Below are 23,734 nucleotides of genomic sequence, written 5' to 3' on the forward strand. Positions count from 1 at the left end.
TGTCAAAGGTTTCGGGTAATTTCATTCAGAGACTACGCCATATTATTGCTACGCATGGTGGATATGTGGAAAATATCGTACTATAGAGTTTCCCAGACCGCAGCGCCATCTGTTGTTGAAAATTGTAACTACTGTAATTTCGAAAGTTTGTCCGCCTGAAAATGTACTGTTGTCCCAAGCATATTGCAACAAACGGTGTATTTCTATCGCTGCTCGTTTAGTTTTTATTGCCATTTCAAATATACCGGTCATTTTTGAAACACCCTATATAATGGAATGAAACATTCCACGTGGGAAAAATTATATATAAAAACAAAGATGAGGTGACTTACCGAACAAAAGCGCTGGCAGGTCGATAGACACACAAACAAACACAAACATACACACAAAATTCAAGCTTTCGCAACAAACTGTTGCCTCATCAGGAAAGAGGGAAGGAGAGGGGAAGACGAAAGGAAGTGGGTTTTAAGGGAGAGGGTAAGGAGTCATTCCAATCCCGGGAGCGGAAAGACTTACCTTAGGGGGAAAAAAAGGACAGGTATACACTCGCACACACGCACATATCCATCCACACATACAGACACAAGCAGACATTTCGGTAAGTCACCTCATCTTTGTGTGTGTGTGTGTGTGTGTGTGTGTGTGTGTGTGTGTGTGTGTGTGTGTGTGTGTATATATATATATATATATATAGTTTTGGGTAGTTAGGGTGGGCAGTAAGAGTACAGCTTAAATTGCTTTGAGTGAAACAATGACTTTTATATTCTTGAATGTCCAAATATTTACCTGTTCTTCTACACCCCCTCTCTCCCACAAAAGAAACTTGATGCAGTTTCCCACAGTGCAGTTAGGCTGGGATCCAAGAGCACAGCTTAAATTGCAGCAGCCTAATATTTGTGACAATTCATACTATAAATTTTCCTGCTGCATGTGTGAATCAAGAAGAAATAAAAATTTCATTACCTAAATGTTTCCTCTGAGCACTTTCGCAAGCGAAGAAGACCAACAAGGATATCTTGCTCGGGATCTTCATAGGACAGAAATGTTTCCCAGTCACCATTTGCAACATAATCTCTTCTAATCAGTTCTACCTGAAAATAAGATCAGGAAGTGATAAACACTAATGCAGAAAAACATGAGAATAAGTACACAAATCCAGATTAAAAATTTACCTCATAGGGTCGAACTTTGTGATGAATTTCTTGTATCCCAACCTCCCTTGTTCTAACGTCTCGACAACTAGTACCTAGATCCTTCATTCTCGCTAAGGCCAGTTCTCTCAAATTCCCATGTTCAACTCCAGAGCTGCAATTAGATAAATGCCGTTTGGGGAAACACATATTTGTCATACAAAAAAGATACTGCACACCAAGTGGCAGTGGGAGATAACACATATAAAAGTTAAGAAAATGTGCAAGCTTTCGGAGCCAGTGGCTCATTCTTCTGGTAGAAGGATTGAAGGGGACAGAAGAGGAATGAAGGAAAAGGACTGGTGAGGTATAGGAAACAGGTAGAGTTGTGTAAAAGTTTCCTGGAACCTTGGGTCATGGAAGGCTTACCAGATGGGATAAAGGTAACGAAATTTTTATTTATTTTTGCTTGCTTCATCATTCAAATCTGCTGAACATTGACATTTCCTTCTCATCCTTTCTAGTAAGTCTCCCCTGACCTGGTGTTGTGGGCAACTTTTATGTACTCTCACCATTTCTTAAATCTCACCAAGCCTTTTCCATCATTCCTTTTCTTCCCCTTCAACCCTTCTACCAGGAAAGGAAGCCACTGGCTTCGAAAGCTTGCACATTTAATTAACCTTTATACATGTTTTCTTGTACTGCTGGTGCTTGGTGAGTAGACTTTTTTCTCTATACTATTATATTTTAAAGAGTTGATTATTTTTGTTGATATAAAGATACTATTGTCAATTAGATCATTCAGGTTTCTTCAAGTATTTGGAACTTCAGAAATCTAGACTATTTATATTTCATATCATCATATATCATTACACAAAATATTTAGCTTAACAGATATGGTACATTTAAATTACACAACACAATTGTCACTAAACAATGCTCATTTTTAAACACCTAACCAGAAAATCTGTTTTCAAAATAACCAAATATCTTGACTGAACAATGGACAAGTCGGCAAATTGCCACAGAATCATCAGAAATGGCAATCAGTGAGGAACGTCAGTGTTTTCATGTGGGATGTTGTAATATCACTTATACAAGCAATGATTCTGGCCACTTCTGCAGATAGTGATTGCCACTACTGCTGCACAGTGCTAGAAAAAGAGCAGTTTATCTCAGAATTTCCAGCTGATTTGATAGTGACGCCAGAGGATTTAGACTTTTTCATGCTGCAGTCTGCTGTACGAATGCTGGGTCTAGACTAGTAGGCTGGACAACAGTCATCCCTTACAAATCGGTGAAAAGTCCAGAGAACTGAAAGTTCTGCTTTAGTCTAGCTGTCTGCAATAGCCTCGAAGCTAAGAATATTTAGGACAAAAACATTCTGATATTTCAAAGACTTCTGAAGCAATCAGAAAGTATGAAATCTATGTGTAAGAAGGCAAATTTTAAAAAGACCGAAAATGTCTTCTAGCTGAGTGGTAGCCATGAGAGAGGGGAAACTGGTTCAGCCAAGTGCAGATCTCCATGATGTCACCTGTGATTTAGGCTCTTTGGGGATGGATACTGGAAACGAAGACCATATAGCAATAGAGGGAAGTGCAAGTAACAGCTTGGACCACAACCTTAATTATATAAGCGACAATGACTGATCAAAACAGTATCCTTCCTATACAAGCGATTTCCAATGTGTTCACTTCACCTTTGTAAAAGCATTTGAAAGACAGAGCTGCATAATAAATATAGTGACAGCAGATTGTACAAAGCCAAAGATATTACGGGAAATGGATTCAGGGTCTTTCATCAGAATATCAAAGAGCCTTTTTAAAAAAAAAAAAAAAAAAAAAAAAAAAAAAAATTATTGTCATATCCAGTCAGCAAAATGAAAACCGAAATTGGCAACACTGTTGTTGAGAAGCAACTAAAAGAGCTGAAACAAATAAGCGGCCAAGTCAGCAAGTCAGGTTGGCATCCCAATTCGGTTTTACAGAGAGTATTCTTCAGCATTGGCCCCTTACTTAGCTTGCATTTATCATGAATCTCGCACCCAGCCCAAGTCCCAAGTGATTAGAAAAAAAGAACAGGTGACTCCTGTATATAGGAAGTACAGACCTGCAAAGTACAAACCTTTATCAGTTTGGTGCAGAATTATTGAGCATATGCCAAGTTGAAATACAATAAATTTCCCTTAGACAGAAAAGTTTCTGCCCACAATTCAGTAGGGATTTAGAGAGAATTGCACATTCAAAGCTCAGCTTACCCTTTTCTCACACAAAATCCCAAGGACAATATTGTGAAAAGGGCAGTTGCTACTCGCCATATGGCGGAGATGCTGAGTTGCAAATAAGCACAACAAAAAGGCTGTTGCAAATATAGCTTTCGGCCAGTAATGCCTTCGTCAAAATTAGATGACACACACACACACACACAAACGCAACTCAAAGCACATGACTGCCAAGAGAACCACGGTTAAAGCACAATAGGCAGGTTCGACATTCCTAGGTTTCCAGAAAGTGACTGACACAGTGCCCCACTGCTGACTGTTCACCAAGCCCCACTGCTGACTGTTCACTAAGGTCCCGAGCACATAGAATGGGTTCTTTGATATGTGAGCCGATCAAAGGCTCTTGAAGTCATAAAACCCAGTATGCTGTCTTGGATGGCAAGTCCTCATCAGAGACAAGGGCATGTTCAAGAGTTCACCAATGAGGCGTGATAGAATGCTCTTTTTCTCCAAGAACACACACAATCTGATAGATAGGTCGAACAGCAATCTGCGACTGTTTGCTGATGACACTAAAGTGTATGGGAAAGTATCATTGTTGACTGACTGCTGGAGGAGACAGGACGACTTGGGACAGAATTTCTCTTTGGTGTCATGAATGACAGCTTGCCTAAATGTCGAAAAATGTAAAGGCAGACGCGTAGGGAAAACAATCCTGTAATGTTTGAATATAGTATCAATGGTGTGCTGCTTGACACAGTCACGTAGATTAAATATCTATGTGGAACACTGTAAAGCCATATGAAATGGAATGAGCATGTAAGGTCGATAGCAGAGAAGGCGAATGGATGTCACTGGTTTATTGGGAGAATTCTAGGACAGTGTAGCTCATCTAAGGAGGAAACCACATATAGAGCACTAATGCAACCAGTTCTGGAGTACACTAGTGTTTGGGATCCCCATTCCATCTGATTAAAGAAACACTTCGAACCGAATCAAGGGTGTACTGCTAGTAGTTTCACTTAACAAGCAAGCAAGTATTATGGAACTGCTCTGTGATCTCAAATTGGAATCCTTGGCAGAAGAAGGTGTTCTTTTTGTGAAGCACTATTGAGGAAGATTAGATAACTGACACTTGTGGCTAACTGCAGAGGGATTCTAATGCCAGCAACTTGCATCTCACATAAGGACAGTGAAGATAAGGGAAATCAGGACTCATTCATAAGATATGTAGACAATCATCTTTCCTTCGCCTCATATACGAGTGGGATAGGAAACGGAATGACTGGTAGTGGTACGAGGTACCCTTCACTGTGTGCCTTATGGTGGCTTGCAGAGTATGTATGTAGATGTAGAAATGAAACAGTACATGGGATTTGAGAACACTTGTGCATAATACAAAGTCACATGGAAATCACTGAAAACTGTGCAGACTCATCCTGTTGGATACAAGCTAGTATCGTATATCACAGAACCAACAAGAAGAAAGGGGGCATGACTAAATACATATAAAAAAGGTGTTAAGTACCAGGCCATTCAGGTTAACGAATACTGTACTGAACACTTACTTTCAATGCTATGCCACAATAATGGAGCAGAAAACACACAGTTTACAGGCCAATGGCAGAAAGTATCTTAAGCTTCATAAAGCAGAATAGTTTTAAGCAGGTTCTGCAGGTGTAGCAGGAAAATCATTGTTTGTGGAAACCTGTAAATTTGATTTACTACCAGATAATACTGTTCGAGGATGGGTTATTTTCAACAGAAAAATTCCTTATTGGATTGAAAGAATAGTGCAACAGCTGCTAACAATTTGCTTGTAGATCCAGTACCTTGCAGTCATTTAGGCGTAAAACAGAAGAATTAATGGTTGATCTGACCGTGGCAGTCAATGATAACATCAAAATTTAATGGTACAATTGTAGAAGAAATGTATTGTATTGCAGAATCACAAACAATGACTCACACATAATTTATAGAGAGAAATTGTGGAACGATAGTACAGGTGTAATTTATAACGTAGACGGTATTAATGAAAAATTTAACTTTCTTAAACATAATCCCATAGCACTTTGTCTTGTTTTCCCCTAAAATAAATAAGAGCAAAATTGAACAACAGCGAAGATAAATGGTAGATAACTCCTGGGATTTATGTGTCATGTGGTAGGGGGAGAGAGTTCTACATAATTCACAGAATAAACTGTGGTCAAGATTAGAAATTACAGCACCCTCAGTGATGAAAAATCATTGACTCTGTCATTAAAAAACCAAAACCCAAGTAATAAGCACAAAAAATAAAACACTCCAAGAACAAGACCAAAAGTATTTAGAAAATTATTAAACCAGGGAACATGTCCCTAGATGAGAAAATGGGGAATGCTCATCAGCAGCTCCTGGCTGTTACATTACATTAACAGTGTCTCAATAGATCATGAATACGACATAATGATGTGGAACGTGTCAATTTAACATAAATTTTCTTAACATGATTGTTTTTTAATTTTTATTAATTTTTTTTCAATTACTACTTCATATCTAAAAATTCATTTATTGAGTAGGAGTTGTCATTCAGAAATTCTTTTAATTTGTTTTTAAATAATAGTTGGCTCTTTGTCAGTCTTTTAATGCTATTTGGTAAATGACCAAAGATTTTGTGACAGCATAATTCAACCTTTCCTGTGACAAAGTCAGATTTAACCAAGAATAGCGAAGATCATACTTTCTTCTAGAGTTGAAGTTGCTGTTATTTTTGAATTAGAATGGCTTATTAATAATAAATTTAGTAAGTGAATATATGTATTGTAAACCATGAACCATGGACCTTGCTGTTGGTGGGGAGGCTTGCGTGTCTAAGCAATGCAGATAGCCGTACCATAGGTGCAACCACAATAGAGAGGTATCTGTTGAGAGGCCACACAAATGTGTGGTTCCTGAAGAGGGGCAGCAGCCTATTCAGTAGTTGCAGGGGCAACAGTTTGAATGATTGACTGATTTGGCCTTGTAACACTAACCAAACCTGCCTTGCTGTGCTGGTACTGAGAGTAGCTGAAATCATCGGGGAACTACAGCCATAGTTTTTCCCGAGGGCATGCAGCTTTACTGTATGGTTAAATGCTGATGGCGTCCTCTTGGCTAAAATATTCCGGAGGTAAAATAGTCCCCCATTCGGATCTCCGGGCGGGGACTACTCAGGATGACGTCGTTATCAGGATAAAGAAAATTGGCGTTCTACGGATCGTAGAATGGAATGTCAGATCCCTTAATCGGACAGGTAGGTTAGAAAATTTAAAAAGGGAAATGGATACGTTAAAGTTAGATATAGTGGGAACTAGTGAAGTTCAGTGGCAGGAGGAACAAGACTACTGGTCAGGTGAATACAGGGTTATAAATACAAAATCAAACAGGGGTAATGCTGGAGTAGGTTTAATAATGAATAAAAAAATAGGAGTGCAGGTAAGCTAATACAAACAGCACAGGGAACACATTGTTGTGGCCAAGATAGACACAAAGCCTACACCTACCACAGTAGTACAAGTTTATTTGCCAACTAGCTCTGCAGATGACGAAAAGATTGACGAAACGTATGATGAGATAAAAGAAATTATTCTTTAAGGAAGAGAAGGAAACATAATAGGTGAATATGTAACAGGGGTAAGAAATGAAAGAGAAAGCCGCCTGGTAGAATTCTGCACAGAGCATAATTTAATCATAGCTAACACTTGGTTCAAGAATCATGAAAGAGGCCTGGAGATACTGGAAGGTTTCAGATAGATTATACAATGGTAAGAAAGAGATTTAGGAACCAGGTTTTAAACTGTAAGACATTTCCAGGGGCAGATGGGGACTCTGACCACACTCTATTGATTATGAACTGTTGATTAAAACTGAAGAAACTGCAAAAAGGTGGGAATTTAAGGAGATGGGAACTGGATAAACTGACAGAACCAGAGTGTTTCAGGGAGAACATAAGAGAATGATTGACAGGAATGGGGGAAAGAAATACAGTAGAAGAAGAATGGGTAGAGAAAGCTTTTCACGATGTTGACAGGAATACTCTCTTTCAAATTCTGAAGGTGGCAGGTGTAAAATACAGGGAGCAAATTTACAATTTGTACAGAAACCAGATGGCAATTATAAGAGTCTAGGGGCATGAAAGGGAAGCAGTGGTTGGGAAGGGAGTGAGACAGGGTTGTAGCCTATCCTCGATATTATTCAATCTGTACATTGAGCACGCAGTAAAGGAAACAAAAGAAAAATTCAGAATAGAAATTAAGATCCATGGAGAAGAAATTAAAACTTTGAGGTTCGCCAATGACATTGTAATTCTATCAGAAACAGCAAAGGACTTGGAAAAGCAGCTGAATGGAATGGACAGTGTCTTGAAAGGAGGATATAAGATGAACATCAACAAAAGCAAAATGAGGATAATGGAATGTAGTCGAGTTAAGTCAGGTGATGCTGAGGGAATTAGATTAGGAAATGAGACACTTAAAGTAGTAAATGAGTTTTGTTATTTGGAGAGCAAAATAACTGATGATGGTTGAAGTAGAGAGGATATAAAATGTAGACTGGCAATGGCGCGGAAAGCATTTCTGAAGAAGAGAAATTTGTTAACATCGAGTATAGAGTTAAGTGTCAGGAAGTTGTTTCTGAAAGTATTTGTATGGAGTGTAGCCATGTATGGAAGCGAAACATGGACGATAAATAGTTTGGACAAGAAGAGAACAGAAGCTTTCGAAATGTGGTGCTACAGAAGAATGCTGAAGATTAGATGGGTAGATCACATAACTAATGAGGAGGTACTGAACAGAATTGGGGAGAGGAGAAATTTGTGGCACAACTTGACTAGGAGAAGGGATCGGTTGGTAGGACATGTTCTGAGACATCAAGGGATTACCAATTTAGTATTGGAGGGCAGCATGGAGGGTAAAAATTGTAGAGGGAGACCAAGAGGTGAATAAACTAAGCAGATTCAGAAGGATGTAGGTTGCAGTAGATACTGGGAGATGAAGAAGCTTGCACAGGATAGAAAAGCATGGAGAGGTGCATCAAACCAGTCTCTGGACTGAAGACAACAACAACAACAACAACAACAACAACAACAACAGGTACTGTGAATATCCTGAGTTTCTTTAATAAATGTCTGCAAGGTGATCTTGGGTGGCTCCAGCTGTTACTCTGACTACATGAATGTGTGTAATGAATACTTTTCTCTTAATGATGAATTACCCAAAATTTGATGCCATATGAAAGCAGTGCATGAAAACAGGCATCACAGGCTAATTTACTGCTATGCTTATCACCTAAACGTTTCGGCACAGTCAGTGTGTTCCTCCTAATTCAATTTCTCCAATGTACAGACACAGAAATTTTGAATAGTCTGCCTTAGCAACAGACTTCTGTTCAAAGTCTATGTTTATCAATGTGTTACGCCATTTACTGAAAAGAACTGTATATACTGTGTTTGCTTAAAATTTAGTGAGGATCAATTTGCAGAGAAACACTTAGTAATTTTCTGAAAGACACTATTTACAATTTCCTCAGCTAATGCTTGCTTGTTGGGTGTGATTATTACACCTATATCATCAGCACAAAGAACTAACTTTGCATTTTCATGAATATACAGTGGTGAGGCATTGATATATATTAAGAACAGTAGTGGACCTAAGACTGAACCTGTGGGACACCATTCTTGATAACCCCCCAGTTAAATGACTGCTGATTTTTGCAGACTATCTGTAGTGTTGATTTAAACCTTCTGCTTTCTTCCAGTTAAATATGAATTACGCAATTTGTACACTGTCCCATCCATACCACAATTCTCAAGTTTATCTAGAAGAATTTTATGATTAACGCAGCCACAAAAAATAACAATAAGTGATGTTCAGTTATTCAGAGCATTTAATATTTGATCAGTGAAAGCCTGTATAGCATTTTCTGTTGGAAAGCCTTTCTGAAAACCAAACTGGCATTTTGTTAGTACTTCATTTTTACAAATATGTGAAGTTAATCTTGAATACATTACTTTTTCAAGAATTTTGGATAAAGCTGTCAAAAGTGAGATTGGGCAGTAGTTGTTAGCATCAGACCTGTTCCCTTTTTTACACAATGGTTTAACAACAGCATATTTCAATCTATTCAGAAAAATGCCCTGTTTCAGTGAGCTACTACATATGTTGCTGAGAATCCTACTTATCTGTTGGCATCAAGCTTTTAGTACTCTGTTCAAATAACATAGATTCCATGAGCTTTTATTTTGAGTGAATTTAGTATTTTCCTAATTTCAGTAGGGGAGGTATGTTAAATTTCAATGTTATCAAATTGCATAGGTATTGCCTCTTCCATATACAGCCTTGTTTTTTCTAATGAACACTGGATCCTATTTTCTCTCCAACACTTAAAAATGATTATTAAAAATATTTTCTACTTCTGACTTTTTGCTAACGAACTTTTCATTGAGACTGATAGAAATACAGTCTTCTGCACTCTAGGTTGCCCTGTTTCCCTTTTAAGAATATTTCAAATTGCTTCAATTTTATTATCAAAGGCGCTAATCTCAGGCACAATGCACAGACTCCAGGACATTTTAATAACTTTTCTTAATACAGTGCAGCAGTTCTTATAAAATTTGACTGTTTCTGAGCCATTACTCCTCCTAGCTGTAAGATACATTTCCCTTTTCCATTTACAGGTCATTTTTATCCTTTTTGTCAGCCATGGCTTTTTGGATGGTTTCTTACAATTATATTTTACTGTTTTCTTAGGGAAACTGTTTCCAAATATACTCACAAAGGTATCATGAAATAAGTTAAATTTTATATTAGCATCAAGTCCCTTGTACACCTCATCCCATTCTAACTGTTGCAAGCTTTTCCCAAAATTTGCAACTGTTAAATCATTAACTGAATGCACTATTGTGGAGGACTGTTTTGCATTACTGTGTGGAGCTATGTCATGCATTACTGTGTGGAGCTATGTCATATACTGCAAGTAGCTGTGCACCATGATCAGACAGACCATTCTTAACAAGAAAAGTTTTGGTTTGATTAAATCTACTTTGGTCTATAAAAACATTATCTATCTGTGTGCTGCTTTCCTTTAGTACCCAAGTAGGAAAGTCAATAAAAGATATCAAACTGAAAGAACCAAGTAATACTTCAAGTTGTGCTTTCTATCAGATTCTTTCAGAAAATCTACAGTGAAATCCACACAAACAATAATTTGCTTCCCTCTATATGACAGATGGCACAACAAGGAATCCAAGTTTTTCAGAAATAGCCAAAAATTTCCCAATGGGGACCTATACACAGCTACAATTAGAAAAGTACCATTATCTAGTTTAAGCACCCACCTCCTCTCTCCATAGCATTTCTACTTACGTGTGCTGAAAGCTTATATCCCACTTCATTTCAGACAGGCATAGTACATCTATTCCACACTCAGTTTCGAAACCTTCTAAACAAACAAGAACCTCATATACTCTGGTACCTGCCTGTATGAGCTTCTCATTAAGCTTAATTTATTCAATGTTGAATCATTGGACACTGATCTTAGCCTAAAAATACATACTCCCTTGAGTTTCAGTGCCCCCTTCCCCCTTAAAGATTTTGCTATCATCCCAGCCAATTTACCCTTCCCTTTGCCACTGAGATGCAGGTCATGCCTTGTAGAGTTCCACCTACCAATAGCATCAACAGGAACCACACCTACGTCTGAAAACTAGCCGTCTGAAGCAGCTGATCTAACCTCCTGACAGAGCTGATCTGATCTAACCCTCCTGACAGAGCTGTTCAATTGGGGTCAATCATACCACATGAAAGCAGGAACCAAGCCAATGTTTATATTGTTTGTTGCAAATGCTATTTTTAACAGGTCACATTCAATATTGTAGCCCTGATCCCTATCAATACTGTTTCCTGCTCCACCCACTATCATAACATGCTCCTGCTTTGTAGAACCATTGCAGAATGATTCTACTTTTGTAGAATTAAATATCTTCTGTGGACCAAACACACAGGTAAAACTCAGATAGCAAATACAGCTACAATAGGCCCAGCAAGCCAGCAGTGGATGAAATACATGCTTTCAAATATGGAACAAGGCTCAGAAAGAAAGGAATGGAAGATGACCCAGAAATTTACAAGCACTGAGATTGGGTACACTGAATATGTAGACGCTAACAGGGAAGGTGGAGAAGGTGGTGGTCTCAATGAATAAGAGGAGATGATGTACTAGGATTGTCTGAAATCAAGTGGAAGTGTGAGGGAAGTAGGAAATTGAGGTAGGGATATAGGCTGTGCCTGAGGGGAAATGAGGAAGGAAGACATGGACTGGCAATAGTTACAAAAAGAGGGTTGAAAGTGGAATTAAAGGGAATACGTGACAGGATAATGATGGAAAGAGTAAGAGTGAAAGTGAAAGGGAAGGATATGAAAATTCAACACATATGTACCACAAGTTGGATGTTCAGCTAAGGAAGAGGAGGACTTTGAAGAGGAAATGGAGAGAGGACCAACCAGACAGAAGATCGTCAACATGGGAGATCTAAATGCACATGTGAGCAAGGAAAGAGAAGTGTATGAAAAAGTATTGGGAGTAGAAGGCTGCAGAAGGATAAATGAGAAAGGACAAAAATTAACAATGTAAGGAAAAAGATAGACTGCTACTTATAATAAAGATGACACATTAAGCTGCAGACAGTCACAACTAAAAGACACTTATACATTAGTTTTTGGTCACAACCTTCATCAGGAAAGGCAACACATGTACATTCATTCATAAAAGCAAACACACGTCACACACACGACCGCCATCTCCAACAGTCCGGACAGAATTGTGGCCCCCCAAGGCACCCCCTACCACACACCACACAAAGATGTTTGTGTGGTATCGTCCAGAGACCATTGTGCCATGACAAGGGTGGCAAAATGAACTGATACCGCAGACATTAGCAAGGGCTCATTATAATCCGCAACAATGTATGGGAGGCGCTCCATAAGACACGCATCCTTCTCAGCAACAAAAAGCCCTTGTACTGAGGTCAATACAATCTCAAGCATGCAAGAGTTCTCCTCAATCTGAGACTTGTACAGCAATCAACATCACAGAATAGCACCAATAAGTTGTTAAAGTTTCAGATGAACTTTTACTGTTGTAAAGGTTGAACTTTGTACCCCAAGAGAATGGTTTGTTAATCTGTGCATCAAGTGATGCCTTTATAGTCAATGACAACTGTAAATTATCAAGCAATCCTGTGGCAAAGAACAGTTAAGTAAATTTTTTATTCATTTATGTAATAAATTGAACTAATATTGTATGTGTTCTAGCTTGATGAGCCTTCTCCAAATATAATCAAAGAACCCACAGTTACACCCAGATGAAAGTAGTTTTGTCTGATCCCAATAATTTGGAGTATAGATGGGGATGCAAAAAATTTAAATAAGAAGGAAGGCATATGACACGGGCACCTAACTTCTACCACAGACTAAAATGGTTTGTAAACTATCAGTAATAGATGTGGAAGTACAATAAACTAGCAACCAATCATGGCTTCCTATGCGTAGCACTAAGTAACTGAAGCCGGATGACTTGTATGGTGTAGCGGTAATAAATTATATACACAAATCTTCGTCTTGAATCAGTCTATCTATTTTTTAAAAAAAAAACTGTACTGAAATGATTACAGTAGTTTCTGAGATTAGCCTACGCATACAGACAGAAAAATGTGGCAGGCGATTTTAACGTACAATATGTCTCGATGTTGGGAATACTGCTGCACTTTAACTTAATGTCTGATTTTCGCTCCATTTCAGATGTTTCTCAAGCAACTCTCATTTTTTCTTCTTTAAATACAAATATGTTAGGTTACATTTTTTGTAAGCAAGCAAGTGATTTTAAATACATTATATCCACACCAACTGGAAGAATAATTCAAACAGTTATAATTAAAAAAAACACACTGAGCTTCACACATGAAGCACAAAACTATTATTATTCCACACTTTCAATGCCTCCAACAATTCAAGCAATTCAGCTTATGGTATCAATCAAGTACAGCTTCTTTCTTTCCCTACGAGGGTGAAATCCCATGCAACATATTTCAAATATCATCATCATCATCATCATCATCATCATCATCATCATTTAAGACTGATTATGCCTTTCAGCGTTCAGTCTGGAGCATAGTCCTCTTATAAAATTCCTCCATGATCCCCTATTCAGTGCTAACATTAGTGCCTCTTCTGATGTTAAACCTATTACTTCAAAACCATTCTTAACCGAATCCAGGTACCTTCTCCTTGGTCTGCCCCAACTCCTCCTACCCTCTACTGCTGAACCCATGAATCTCTTGGGTAACCTTGCTTCTCCCATGCATGTAACATGACCCCACCATCTAAGCCTGTTCATCCTGACTGCTACATCTATAGAGTTCATTCCCAGTTTTTCTTTGATTTCCTCGTTGTGGACAACCTCCTGCCATTGTTCCCATCTACTAGTACCTGCAATCATTCTAGCTACTTTCATATCCGTAACCTCAACCTTGTTGATAAGGTAACCTGAATCCACCCAGCTTTCGCTCCCATACAACAAAGTTGGTCGAAAGATTGAACGGTTCACAGATAACTTAGTCTTGGTACTGACTTCCTTCTTGCAGAAGAGAGTAGATCGTAGCTGAGCGCTCACTGCATTAGCTTTGCTACACCTCGCTTCCAGTTCTTTCACTATGTTGCCATCCTGTGAGAATATGCATCCTAAATACTTGAAACCGTCCACCTGTTCTAACTTTGTTCCTCCTATTTGGCACTCAATCCGTTTATATTTCTTTCCCACTGACAGTACTTTCGTTTTGGAGATGCTAATCTTCATACCATAGTCCTTACATTTCTGATCTAGCTCTGAAATATTACTTTGCAAACTTTCAATCAAATCTGCCATCACAACTAAGTCATCCGCATATGCAAGACTGCTTATTTTGTGTTCACATATCTTGATCTCACCCAGCCAGTCTACTGTTTTCAACATATGATCCATAAATAATATGAACAACAGCGGAGACAGGTTGCAGCCTTGTCTTACCCCTGAAACTACTCTGAACCATGAACTCAATTTACCGTCAACTCTAACTCCTGCCTGACTATCCATGTAAAGACCTTTAATTGCTTCCAAAAGTTTGCCTCCTATTCCATAATCTTGTAGAACAGACAATAACTTCCTCCTAGGAACCCGGTCATATGCCTTTTCTAGATCTACAAAGCATAGATACAATTCCCTGTTCCACTCATAACACTTCTCCATTATTTGCTGTAAGCTAAAGATCTGGTCCTGACAACCTCTAAGAGGCCTAAACCCACACTGATTTTCATCTAATTTGTCCTCAACTAATACTCGCACTTTCCTTTCAACAATACCTGAGAATATTTTACCCACAACGCTGATTAAAGAGATACCTCTGTAGTTGTTACAATCTTTTCTGTTTCCATGTTTAAAGATTGGTGTGATTACCGCTTTTGTCCAGTCTGATGGAACCTGTCCCGACTCCCAGGCAATTTCGATTACCCTGTGTAGCTATTTAAGACCTGACATTCCACTGTATTTGATGAGTTTCGACTTAATTTCATCCACCCCCACTGCTTTATTGCACTGCAATCTATTGACCATTTTCTCCACTTCCTCGTGTGATCCTATTTCCATCATCATTCCTATCCCATTCTACTTCGAAATCTGAAACATTGCTGATCTTATTTTCACCTACATTGAGCAACTCTTCAAAATATTCCCTCCATCTGCCCAAGGCATCCACAGGATTCACTAGCAGTTTTCCTGACCTGTCCAAAATACTTGTCATTTACTTCTTACCTCCCTTTCGAAGACTGCTAATTACACTCCAGAATGGTTTTCCAGCAGCTTGACCCATAGTCTCCAACCTGTTTCCAAAGTCTTCCCAAGATTTCTTCTTGGATGCTGCAATTATCGGTTTGGCTTTGTTTCTTTCTTCAACATAACTTTCTCTGTCTACCTGAGTTCTAGTATGTAGCCATTTTTGATACGCCTTCTTTTTTCTTTTACAGGCTGCCTTGACTGTGTCATTCCACCAAGCTGTTTGCTTCATCCTACTTTTACACACTACCGTTCCAAGACATTCTTTAGCCACTTCTAGTACTGTGTCCCTGTACCTTGTCCATTCCTTTTCCAATGACTGTAATTGACTACATTCAACTAACTGGTACCTTTCTGAGATCGCTGTTATGTACATGTGCCTGATTTCCTTATCCTGAAGTTTCTCCACTCTTATCCTCCTACATACGGACCTGACCTCCTGCACTTTCGGCCTCACAATCCCAATTTCACTGCAGATTAAATAATGATCAGTGTCATCAAAAAATCCCCTGAATACACATGTTTAAAAGCAAATTTAAAATGTAGGACATTTCCAGTTGCAGACATTGACTCTGATAATTTATTGGTAATGATCTGTAAGTTAAAACTTACGAAACTGCAACAGGGTTGGAAACTAAGGAGATGAATCCTGGATAAATACAAACCTGAGGCTGGGAGTTTCAGAGAGTGCATTTAGCAATGTTTGAATGAAACAATGGAAGGGAATACAGTAGATGATGAATGGGTGACTTTGAGAGTTGAAATTGAGAATGCAGCACAGCAGCAAATAGATGAAAAGATCTAGTATAAATTCTTGGATAAAACAGTAGATACTCAATTTAAGTGGTGAAAGGAGAAAATAGAAAAATGCAACAAATGAAACAGGAAAAGGTAATACAGACATCTAAAAAATGAGATAGGGAGAAAGTGTTAAATGGCTAAGCAGGAATGTTTAGAGGACAAGTATAAGGCCGTACAAGATGTATAATTAGCTAAAGACAAATAGCCTCTATAGGAAGATTAAAGAGACTGCTTGAGAAAAAAGAAGCAACTGTATAAAAATCAGGAACTCATACGGCAAGCCAGTACTAAGTAAAGAAGGGAAAAGGGAAAAGGGAAAGGTGAAAGGTGGAAGGAAATGTATAGAGGAGCTCTACAAGAGATGAACTTTAAGAGAATCCTTGGGAGTACCAGTCATGACAAAACTATTCCACATGGTGTGCAAGATACATGAGGTGGGCAAAATATCTTCACACTTCAAGAAAACTGTAACAATTCCAATGAAAGCAAGTGGTGACATGTGAGAATATTACTGAACTTAAATAAGACACAGTTGCAAAATACTGACTCAAATTATTTACAGAAGAATGGAAAAACTGGTAGAAGCTGATCTTGGGGAAGATCAGTTTGGGTTATGGAGAAATGAAAGGACACATGAGCACTACTGACTATGAACACTCTTAGAAGATAGGTTAAAGAAAGGCAAATCTATTTTTATAGCAATTGCAGATTAAGAGTACACTTTTGACAATGTTGACTAGAATGCACACTTCGAATTTGTGATGGCAACAGGATAAAACACAGGGAGTGAGCGGTTACATAGTTTTAGATACAGCTTTATGGAAAACACACTGCGGTTGTAAGAGTAGAAGGACATGAAAGAGAATTTTGTAATGTTAATAGCTACCTTGCAAAAAATGTCACAATGAAACCTAAAAAAAAGAGAAATTTAGTACAATAATGAAATCACATATTAGCTCTGGCACTTGTTGTTGATTTTGATGGTGGTGGTGGTGGTGGTGGTGGTGTGCTGGGGCTTATGGGCACTCAACATCGAGGTCATCAGCGCCCTGACACACATTAAAAGGAACGAATGTGGACAGACCTAAGAAAACTAAAGCACACACTCAAAGAAAGCAGGAAAAGAAGGAAAATGCTACATAAGAAAGTAAAACCTAAGGAAAGGGGAAACATAGCAACAAGAATGTCACAGGAAATTGTTATTGGCTGGCCACTTACATAAAATATGGGCGAGCTTGTCACACAGTGAGCAAATTAAAATCCTCTCCCTAAAATCTTTGTAAAAACATTTGACAGGGCACAGAACTTTAAAACTTTAACCACATTCGTCCGAGTGTTGCCTAAAAGAGACGGCAGGTCCGCTGGCAAGTCAGCCGCGACCCGCTGTCAGAAAATAAAATGCAATCTAATAAAACGTGGCGCACAGTGACCTGGACGCCGCAAGCACCACACATTGGAGGGTCCTCTCGCCGGAGCAGGAAGCCATGCGTCATAGGGCTGTGGCCTATTCGAAGCCGAGTTAGGAGAACCTCGTCCCGTCGATGGGGCTGAAAGGAAGTACACCACACACGTGTTGTGGGCTTGACTATACGGAGCTTATTGTCAGTCACTTCCAGCCACTCATCCTCCCACCGACACATGACGCGTGAGCTCAACAGCGAGGTGAGTGCGTGCAAGGGGATAGCACACTGAGATACTTGTGGGGCGAGACACGCCTCCTTGGCTGCGAGATCTGCCCTTTCATTCCCAGCAATGCCAACATGCCCTGGAACCCAGCAGAAAGCTACAACCTTCCCCAGTCGCTGTAGTCGGAGGAGGGCATCCTGCATGGTCTGGACAATTTTGTCTGCCGGATACAAACATTGCAATGAGTGAAGGGCACTGAGTGAATCGGAACAGACAAGAAATTTAGGAGAGGAAGAATGTCTCATGTGCTCCAGTGCCCGCAAGATCGCAAACAATTCTGCATCAAAGACAGTAAACGTCTGAGGCAGTCGGACCTTCAGGACACGATATGGAAAAACAACTGAGCAACCAACAGAATCCCCTTGTTTCGACCCATCCGTAAAAACAGCTACATAGTCGTGGTGCTCAGATAAAATGGCAGAAAATGCTGCATTAAAAACGGTGGCAGGAGTGCAATCTCTCTTGTACTGCAATAAATCTAAAATCACTCCAGGCCTCTTCAGTAACCAGGGTGGCAGGCGGTTAAAACCTTGGATTTGGGGTTGTACAGACTCCACACTGAGGGACTCTAGTACACGTTGCACACGGATCCCAAACGGCAACGTAGCCCGGGGACGGCGGGAAAAAAGGCGGTCCAGAGGTGGATGGGCAACAAGATGGTGAGCAGGCGATCTGGGAGCTGCAAGAAACTTACAAGCCTGGCGCACCAGCAGGAGCTGCCGCCGGATGGTAAGTGGCGGTTCGCCAGACTCAGCACAGAGGCTGGGTACAGGACTGGTCCGATAAGTACCCGTGGCCAGTCGGATCCCAGCATGGTGAACAGCGTCAAGGATCCGCAAATAAGATGGTCTCGCTGACACATATACTGTGCACCCATAGTCCAGCCGTGAACGCACAAAAGCTCCATAAAACTGTAGGAGACGCGCCCTGTCCGTGCCCCAAGACCTGTGACTGAGGCACTTGAGGATGTTCAGTGCCTTCAGCGTTCTGGCTTTTAAGTCACGTAGGTGCGGCAGCCATGACAACCTGGAGTCAAAAATTAGGCCCAGAAACCGCACTGGGTCTCTAAAATGTAGGACAGTATCCCCCATATGCAAGGCAGGCAAAGTAAAAAGATGACGAGAATGATTAAAATGAACACAAACACACTTATCGGCAGAAAACCGAAAACCCGCCGCACTGTTAGCTGCAACTGACGGCTCACTGTTGCAACACTGGAGGAGGAACAGAAAACAGCAAAGTCGTCCACAAATAAGGAGCACTGTACTGGACTCCTCACTGTAGACGTTATACTGTTGATGGCTATGGCAAAGAGGGTAACACTTAAAACACTGCCCTGGGGGACACCATTCTCTTGCTCAAAGCGATCAGACAGTGTGTTACCAACGCGGGTCCGAAAAAACCGCAGAGACAGGAAAGACCGAATGAAAATAGGGAGGCGGCCACAAAAGCCCCATTGATGCATTTGTGCAAGAATACAGTGTCTCCAAGTAGTATCATATGCCTTACTGATATCAAAGAAGATACCGATACAGTGATGCTGACGGAGAAAAGCCTGCTGAATAGCCGCCTCTAGGAGGGTCAGGCTGTCGACCGTGGACCGAAATTTTCAGAATCCACACTGAAAGCGGCTAAAGAGCTGTCTGGTCTCTAACAGCCAGACCAGACGCCGGTTAACCATCTGTTCCAGGGTCTTTCCGACACAGCTTGTCAAGGCGATACTACGATAACTACCGGGACATGTGCGGTCCTTTCCTGGTTTGAGGAGAGGGATGAGAATTGCCTCCCTCCACGAGGTGGGGAACACTCCAGTCTGCCATATGAGATTAAAACATTCGAGGAGGATTTCCTTTGACGCCGCTGGCAGATGTCGAAGCATGGAGTACCGGATGCAGTCGTAACCTGGTGCAGTGTCAGGAGTCTCAGTAAGTGCCGATTCAAGTTCCCACATGGAGAAAGGGGAATTGTAGGCCTCAGAACTGTTCGACCGAAAGTCCAAGGTCGCTCTTTCGACAGTCGCATGGTAGCGACGAAACGCTGGATCCTGATTTGCAGTGGCAGTACTTTGTGCAAAATGCTCTGCCAGCATCTGAGCAATGGCTCTGGGTGTCGTTTGGAGGCATCCCTGGTTCAGGACAGCAGCTATTGGTAAACGGCTATGTTTACCGGAAATCCTCCGGATGGCTTCCCATACTCTTGTGGAACAAGTGGAACGGTTGATGGAGTCCAGGAACTCCTGCCATGACCTTTTCTTGCTCTCTTTAATGACACGGCATGCCCTGGCTCTCGCGATTCGAAAGGTGGTAAGATTGACCGCTGTTGGGCGGTATTTAAATTGGCGAAGAGCCGCACGCCTGTCCCGGATGGCTGAACGGCACTCTTCTGTCCCCCAAGGCACAAGGCACCACTTAAGAGTGCCAGAAGACTGTGGTATGGACAGGTCAGCAGCACGATGGACCACAAGCGTGATGTGATCCACCCATTCCTGTACGTTATTGTGGCGGTCAAAGACAGCCAACCGAGTGAACAGTGGCCAGTTAGCCCTGCCAATCATCCACGATGGTGGCCGCTGCTCCAGCAATACACCATCCAGGAGATGAATGCGGATAGGGAAGTGATCGCTGGAATGAAGGTCGTCAATTATCTCCCAGTGAATAGAGTCGGTGAGGGTTGGAGAGCAGAAAGATAGGTCAATGGCTGAGAATGACCCTGTAGCAGTAGAGAAATGAGTCGGAGTACCTGTGTTGAGGATGCACAACACTTGAGATGTTAGGAGGCTCTCCAAAATTTGACCTCGAGCGCAAAGAGAAGTGGAGCCCCACAGGACATGATGGGCATTGAAGTCTCCCAGGAGGAGAAATGGGCGGGGGAGTTGGTCGATAAGATCTGTGAGAGCGTCTAAGGTCATTGCATCCAGAGGGGGTAAATAAAGGGAGCAAACGGTAAGCCTCCGAGGTGAATGAATTTCAACTGCAACTGCTTGCAGGTCAGTATCCAGGGGCAGAGCAGAGGAGTGGAGATCATTGTTGACAAACACAGCGACTCCGCCTTTGGCCCTTTCTCCAGTCAGGTCATCTTTGTGATATGACGTATAGCCCCTTCGTACAGGAGCATCAGATGGTTTTAAATGCGTTTCCTGTAAACACAAGTACAGGGGGTGTTGTCGTGCTAGGAGGTTCAGTTCCTCCACATGTGCCAGGAATCCATTCATGTTCCACTGTATAATGGGAGCCATCTATCAGGGTGGGAGTACCTTCATTCTCACTTTCTGTCAGGGAGTAGAGCCCACAACAGGTGGAGGCTCAGTTTTGGGGCAAGATGATTGCCCCAGTCTGACATCAACCTCCATCGCCTCAGAAGAGGAGTCGAGAGAGACGTCAGAGAGAATGACATCCACATCAGGAGACTGTATAACTGCAGTCTCCTTTAGTGGGTGAGTCTTCACCTTTGTCTTTGGCTTCGATGTTCTGGCCTGAGGTGACATTGGAGCCAAAACCTCAGAAGCAGTAGGGGGTGTAGCAGCGCTGGGCAGTGCACAAGCCTGGACCCGGGAAGGGGCAGGAAGTTCCATGATGTCAGCTACCACGGCCTGGTCAGAAGGCCGGGGGGGAGCAGCAGGCTTCACAGGAACGGCAGCAGCACACGTACATTGACAAGCGCAGGTGCTAGTGCTGACAGTAGCAACCTCCGCTTGTGTAGCGACATCGATTTTCAAGACTGGTTGTTGGAGAACGGAAGAAAAGGAAGCAGCGAACGTGGGCGGCTGCATGGACTTGTAGATTTTCTTCGCCTCACCATACGGGATGCGTTTTGTAGTTTTTAGTTCCTGGATCTTCCGTTCCTCAAGGAAAACTCTCCATTCCCTACTCCACACAGGGTGATCCCCAGAGCAGTTGACACACTTGGGAGGAGAGGAGCAACCAACTCCCTCATGGGCGGCTTTACCACAATTCCTGCAAGTGGCTTCCCCTCTACAGCCGAGAGTAGCGTGTCCAAAGTGTTGGCATTTAAAACATCGCATGGGGTTCGGGTAATAAGGCCGTACACTGAGACGTAGGAAACCTGCCTTCACATGCTCTGGCAATTTGGTGCTGTTAAATGTAAGGATAAATGAGTCAGTCTTTATGAGAGCACCATCCACCCGTTTCATAATGTGTTGCACATCGACAATTCCTTCCCGGGACCATTCAGCCGTCAGTTCGTCTTGGGGAATGTCAACGAAATCTCTGCAAGTCACAACACCCTTGCTGTTGATTTTGAAGGACATATAATCTGATAGGAAGCCAAGTAAGCTAAAGTGATAATTAAAATCCTTACCTATTGTTACTTATTTTTACGGCATCACTCAGTAACACATTTATCATATACATTTCTCTGATATTAAACATAGGAGCAAAGATTAGATAAGAAATTTAGTAAAGAGTTTGACTGAATGAAAACATCCAAGACTAATTAACAGTTTAGAAACCAAAAACACAGTAGCGAAGTATGTCCTGTTTCGAACTTCCTAACAGATAAAAACTGTGTGACCCATAGGAGCTCAAACCTTGGACCTTGCCCGCTGCAGATAATGCACTTCAACTGAGCTATTCAGAAATGATTCACAATTCACTTCTGCAAGTACCTCTCCCTTACTTTCAAACTTCACAGAAGCTCTTCGGCATGCCTCGTTGAATTTGCAATCCTGGTTTGGCACACAGCTTTAACATGCCACGAAGTTTCAAAACTGCACAGACTCTACATCTACATGACTGCTCTGCAATTCACTCTTACGTGCTTGGCAGAGCGTTCATCGAACAACTTTCCGCCTATGCGATTCCACTCTTGTATAACATGTGGAAAAAAATGAATTCGTAACTCTTTCTGTGTGAGCTCTAATTTCTCCTATTTTATTACAATGATCATTTTTTTTCCTATGTAGCTGAGACTCATCAAAATATTTTTGTACTCTGAGGAGAAAGTTGGTGACCGAAATTACATGTAAAAAATTCACTGCAAATGCCTTTGCTTTAAAAACTGCCATCCCAAACTGCTTACCACATCCATGACACTCTCCACCATTTCCCGCTATAATACAAAACAAGCTGCCATTCTTTGAACTTTTTTGATGTTGAGTTGCTGAAGCTGTATGGTTACTTTATTTAAAAAGCACAACTGGTTTCATAATGTTAGTTACGGCTTCCGTTCCCGGCTGCATAAACTATCTGGATGACATTGTTGTCACGGGGGCCTCCACTGAGGAGCACCTTCGCAATTTGCGTTCACTGTTTCGGGTTCTGCATTCGGCTGGGTTGAAGTGCAATCTGGACAAGTCACAGTTCTTCCAACCCTCCATCGTGTATCTTGGTTTCCACTTGTCCCGTGAGGGTATACGTCCTCTACGTCCGCATGTTGCGGCCATTACCGCTCTACCCCGGCCGTCTACGGTCAAAGAACTTCAGGTGTTTCTAGGCAAGATTGCTTATTATCACAAATTCATTCCATCCGCGGCGGTGCTAGCTCATCCTCTGCATCAGCTGTTATGCAAAAACGTTCCTTTCTGTTGGTCCAATGAGTGTGAGCAGGCTTTTGTCCGCCTGAAGGCCCATTTGCAGTCAGCGCCTTGTCTTGCCACATTCCGTCCAGGTCAGCACTTAGTTCTGGCGACTGACGCGTCCCAGTATGGCCTAGGGGCAGTTCTCGCCCATCGGTATGAGGATGGGTCGGAACGACCCATCGCCTATGCTTCCAAGACCCTCAACGATGCATAACGGCGTTAATCTCAAATCGAAAAGGAGGCGCTCGCTATCATTTATGCTCTAAAAAAGTTCAGCTTTTTTTGAATGGTTCTAAGTTTCACCTCATCACCGACCACAAGCCGCTGGTCTCTCTGTTCAGCCCATCAGCGTCGCTTCCGGATAAGGCAGCTCACCGCCTGCAACGTTGGGCCTTATACTTGTCTCGTTTTCACTATGAGATTCACTATCGCCCCACGGCTCAGCACGCCAATGCTGACGCGTTGTCGCGTTTGCCGATG

General features: G+C 41.4%; 1 protein-coding gene across 1 annotated transcript in view; it reads right to left on the minus strand.

The window, feature by feature from the left end:
* Positions 1 to 23,734, minus strand: part of LOC124596244 (elongator complex protein 3) — an 87,416-nt gene that overhangs the window by 15,973 nt on the left and 47,709 nt on the right. Inside the window, exons 7-8 of the mRNA XM_047135311.1 lie at positions 1,173 to 1,305; positions 964 to 1,091 (exon numbers count right to left, since the gene is read on the minus strand). Of these exons, the coding sequence (XP_046991267.1) occupies positions 964 to 1,091; positions 1,173 to 1,305 (261 nt within the window). The remainder of the gene's footprint in view (positions 1 to 963; positions 1,092 to 1,172; positions 1,306 to 23,734) is intronic.

The sequence above is a fragment of the Schistocerca americana genome, chromosome 2 (genome assembly GCF_021461395.2).
Source record: "Schistocerca americana isolate TAMUIC-IGC-003095 chromosome 2, iqSchAmer2.1, whole genome shotgun sequence".
Classification (NCBI taxonomy): domain Eukaryota; kingdom Metazoa; phylum Arthropoda; class Insecta; order Orthoptera; family Acrididae; genus Schistocerca; species Schistocerca americana.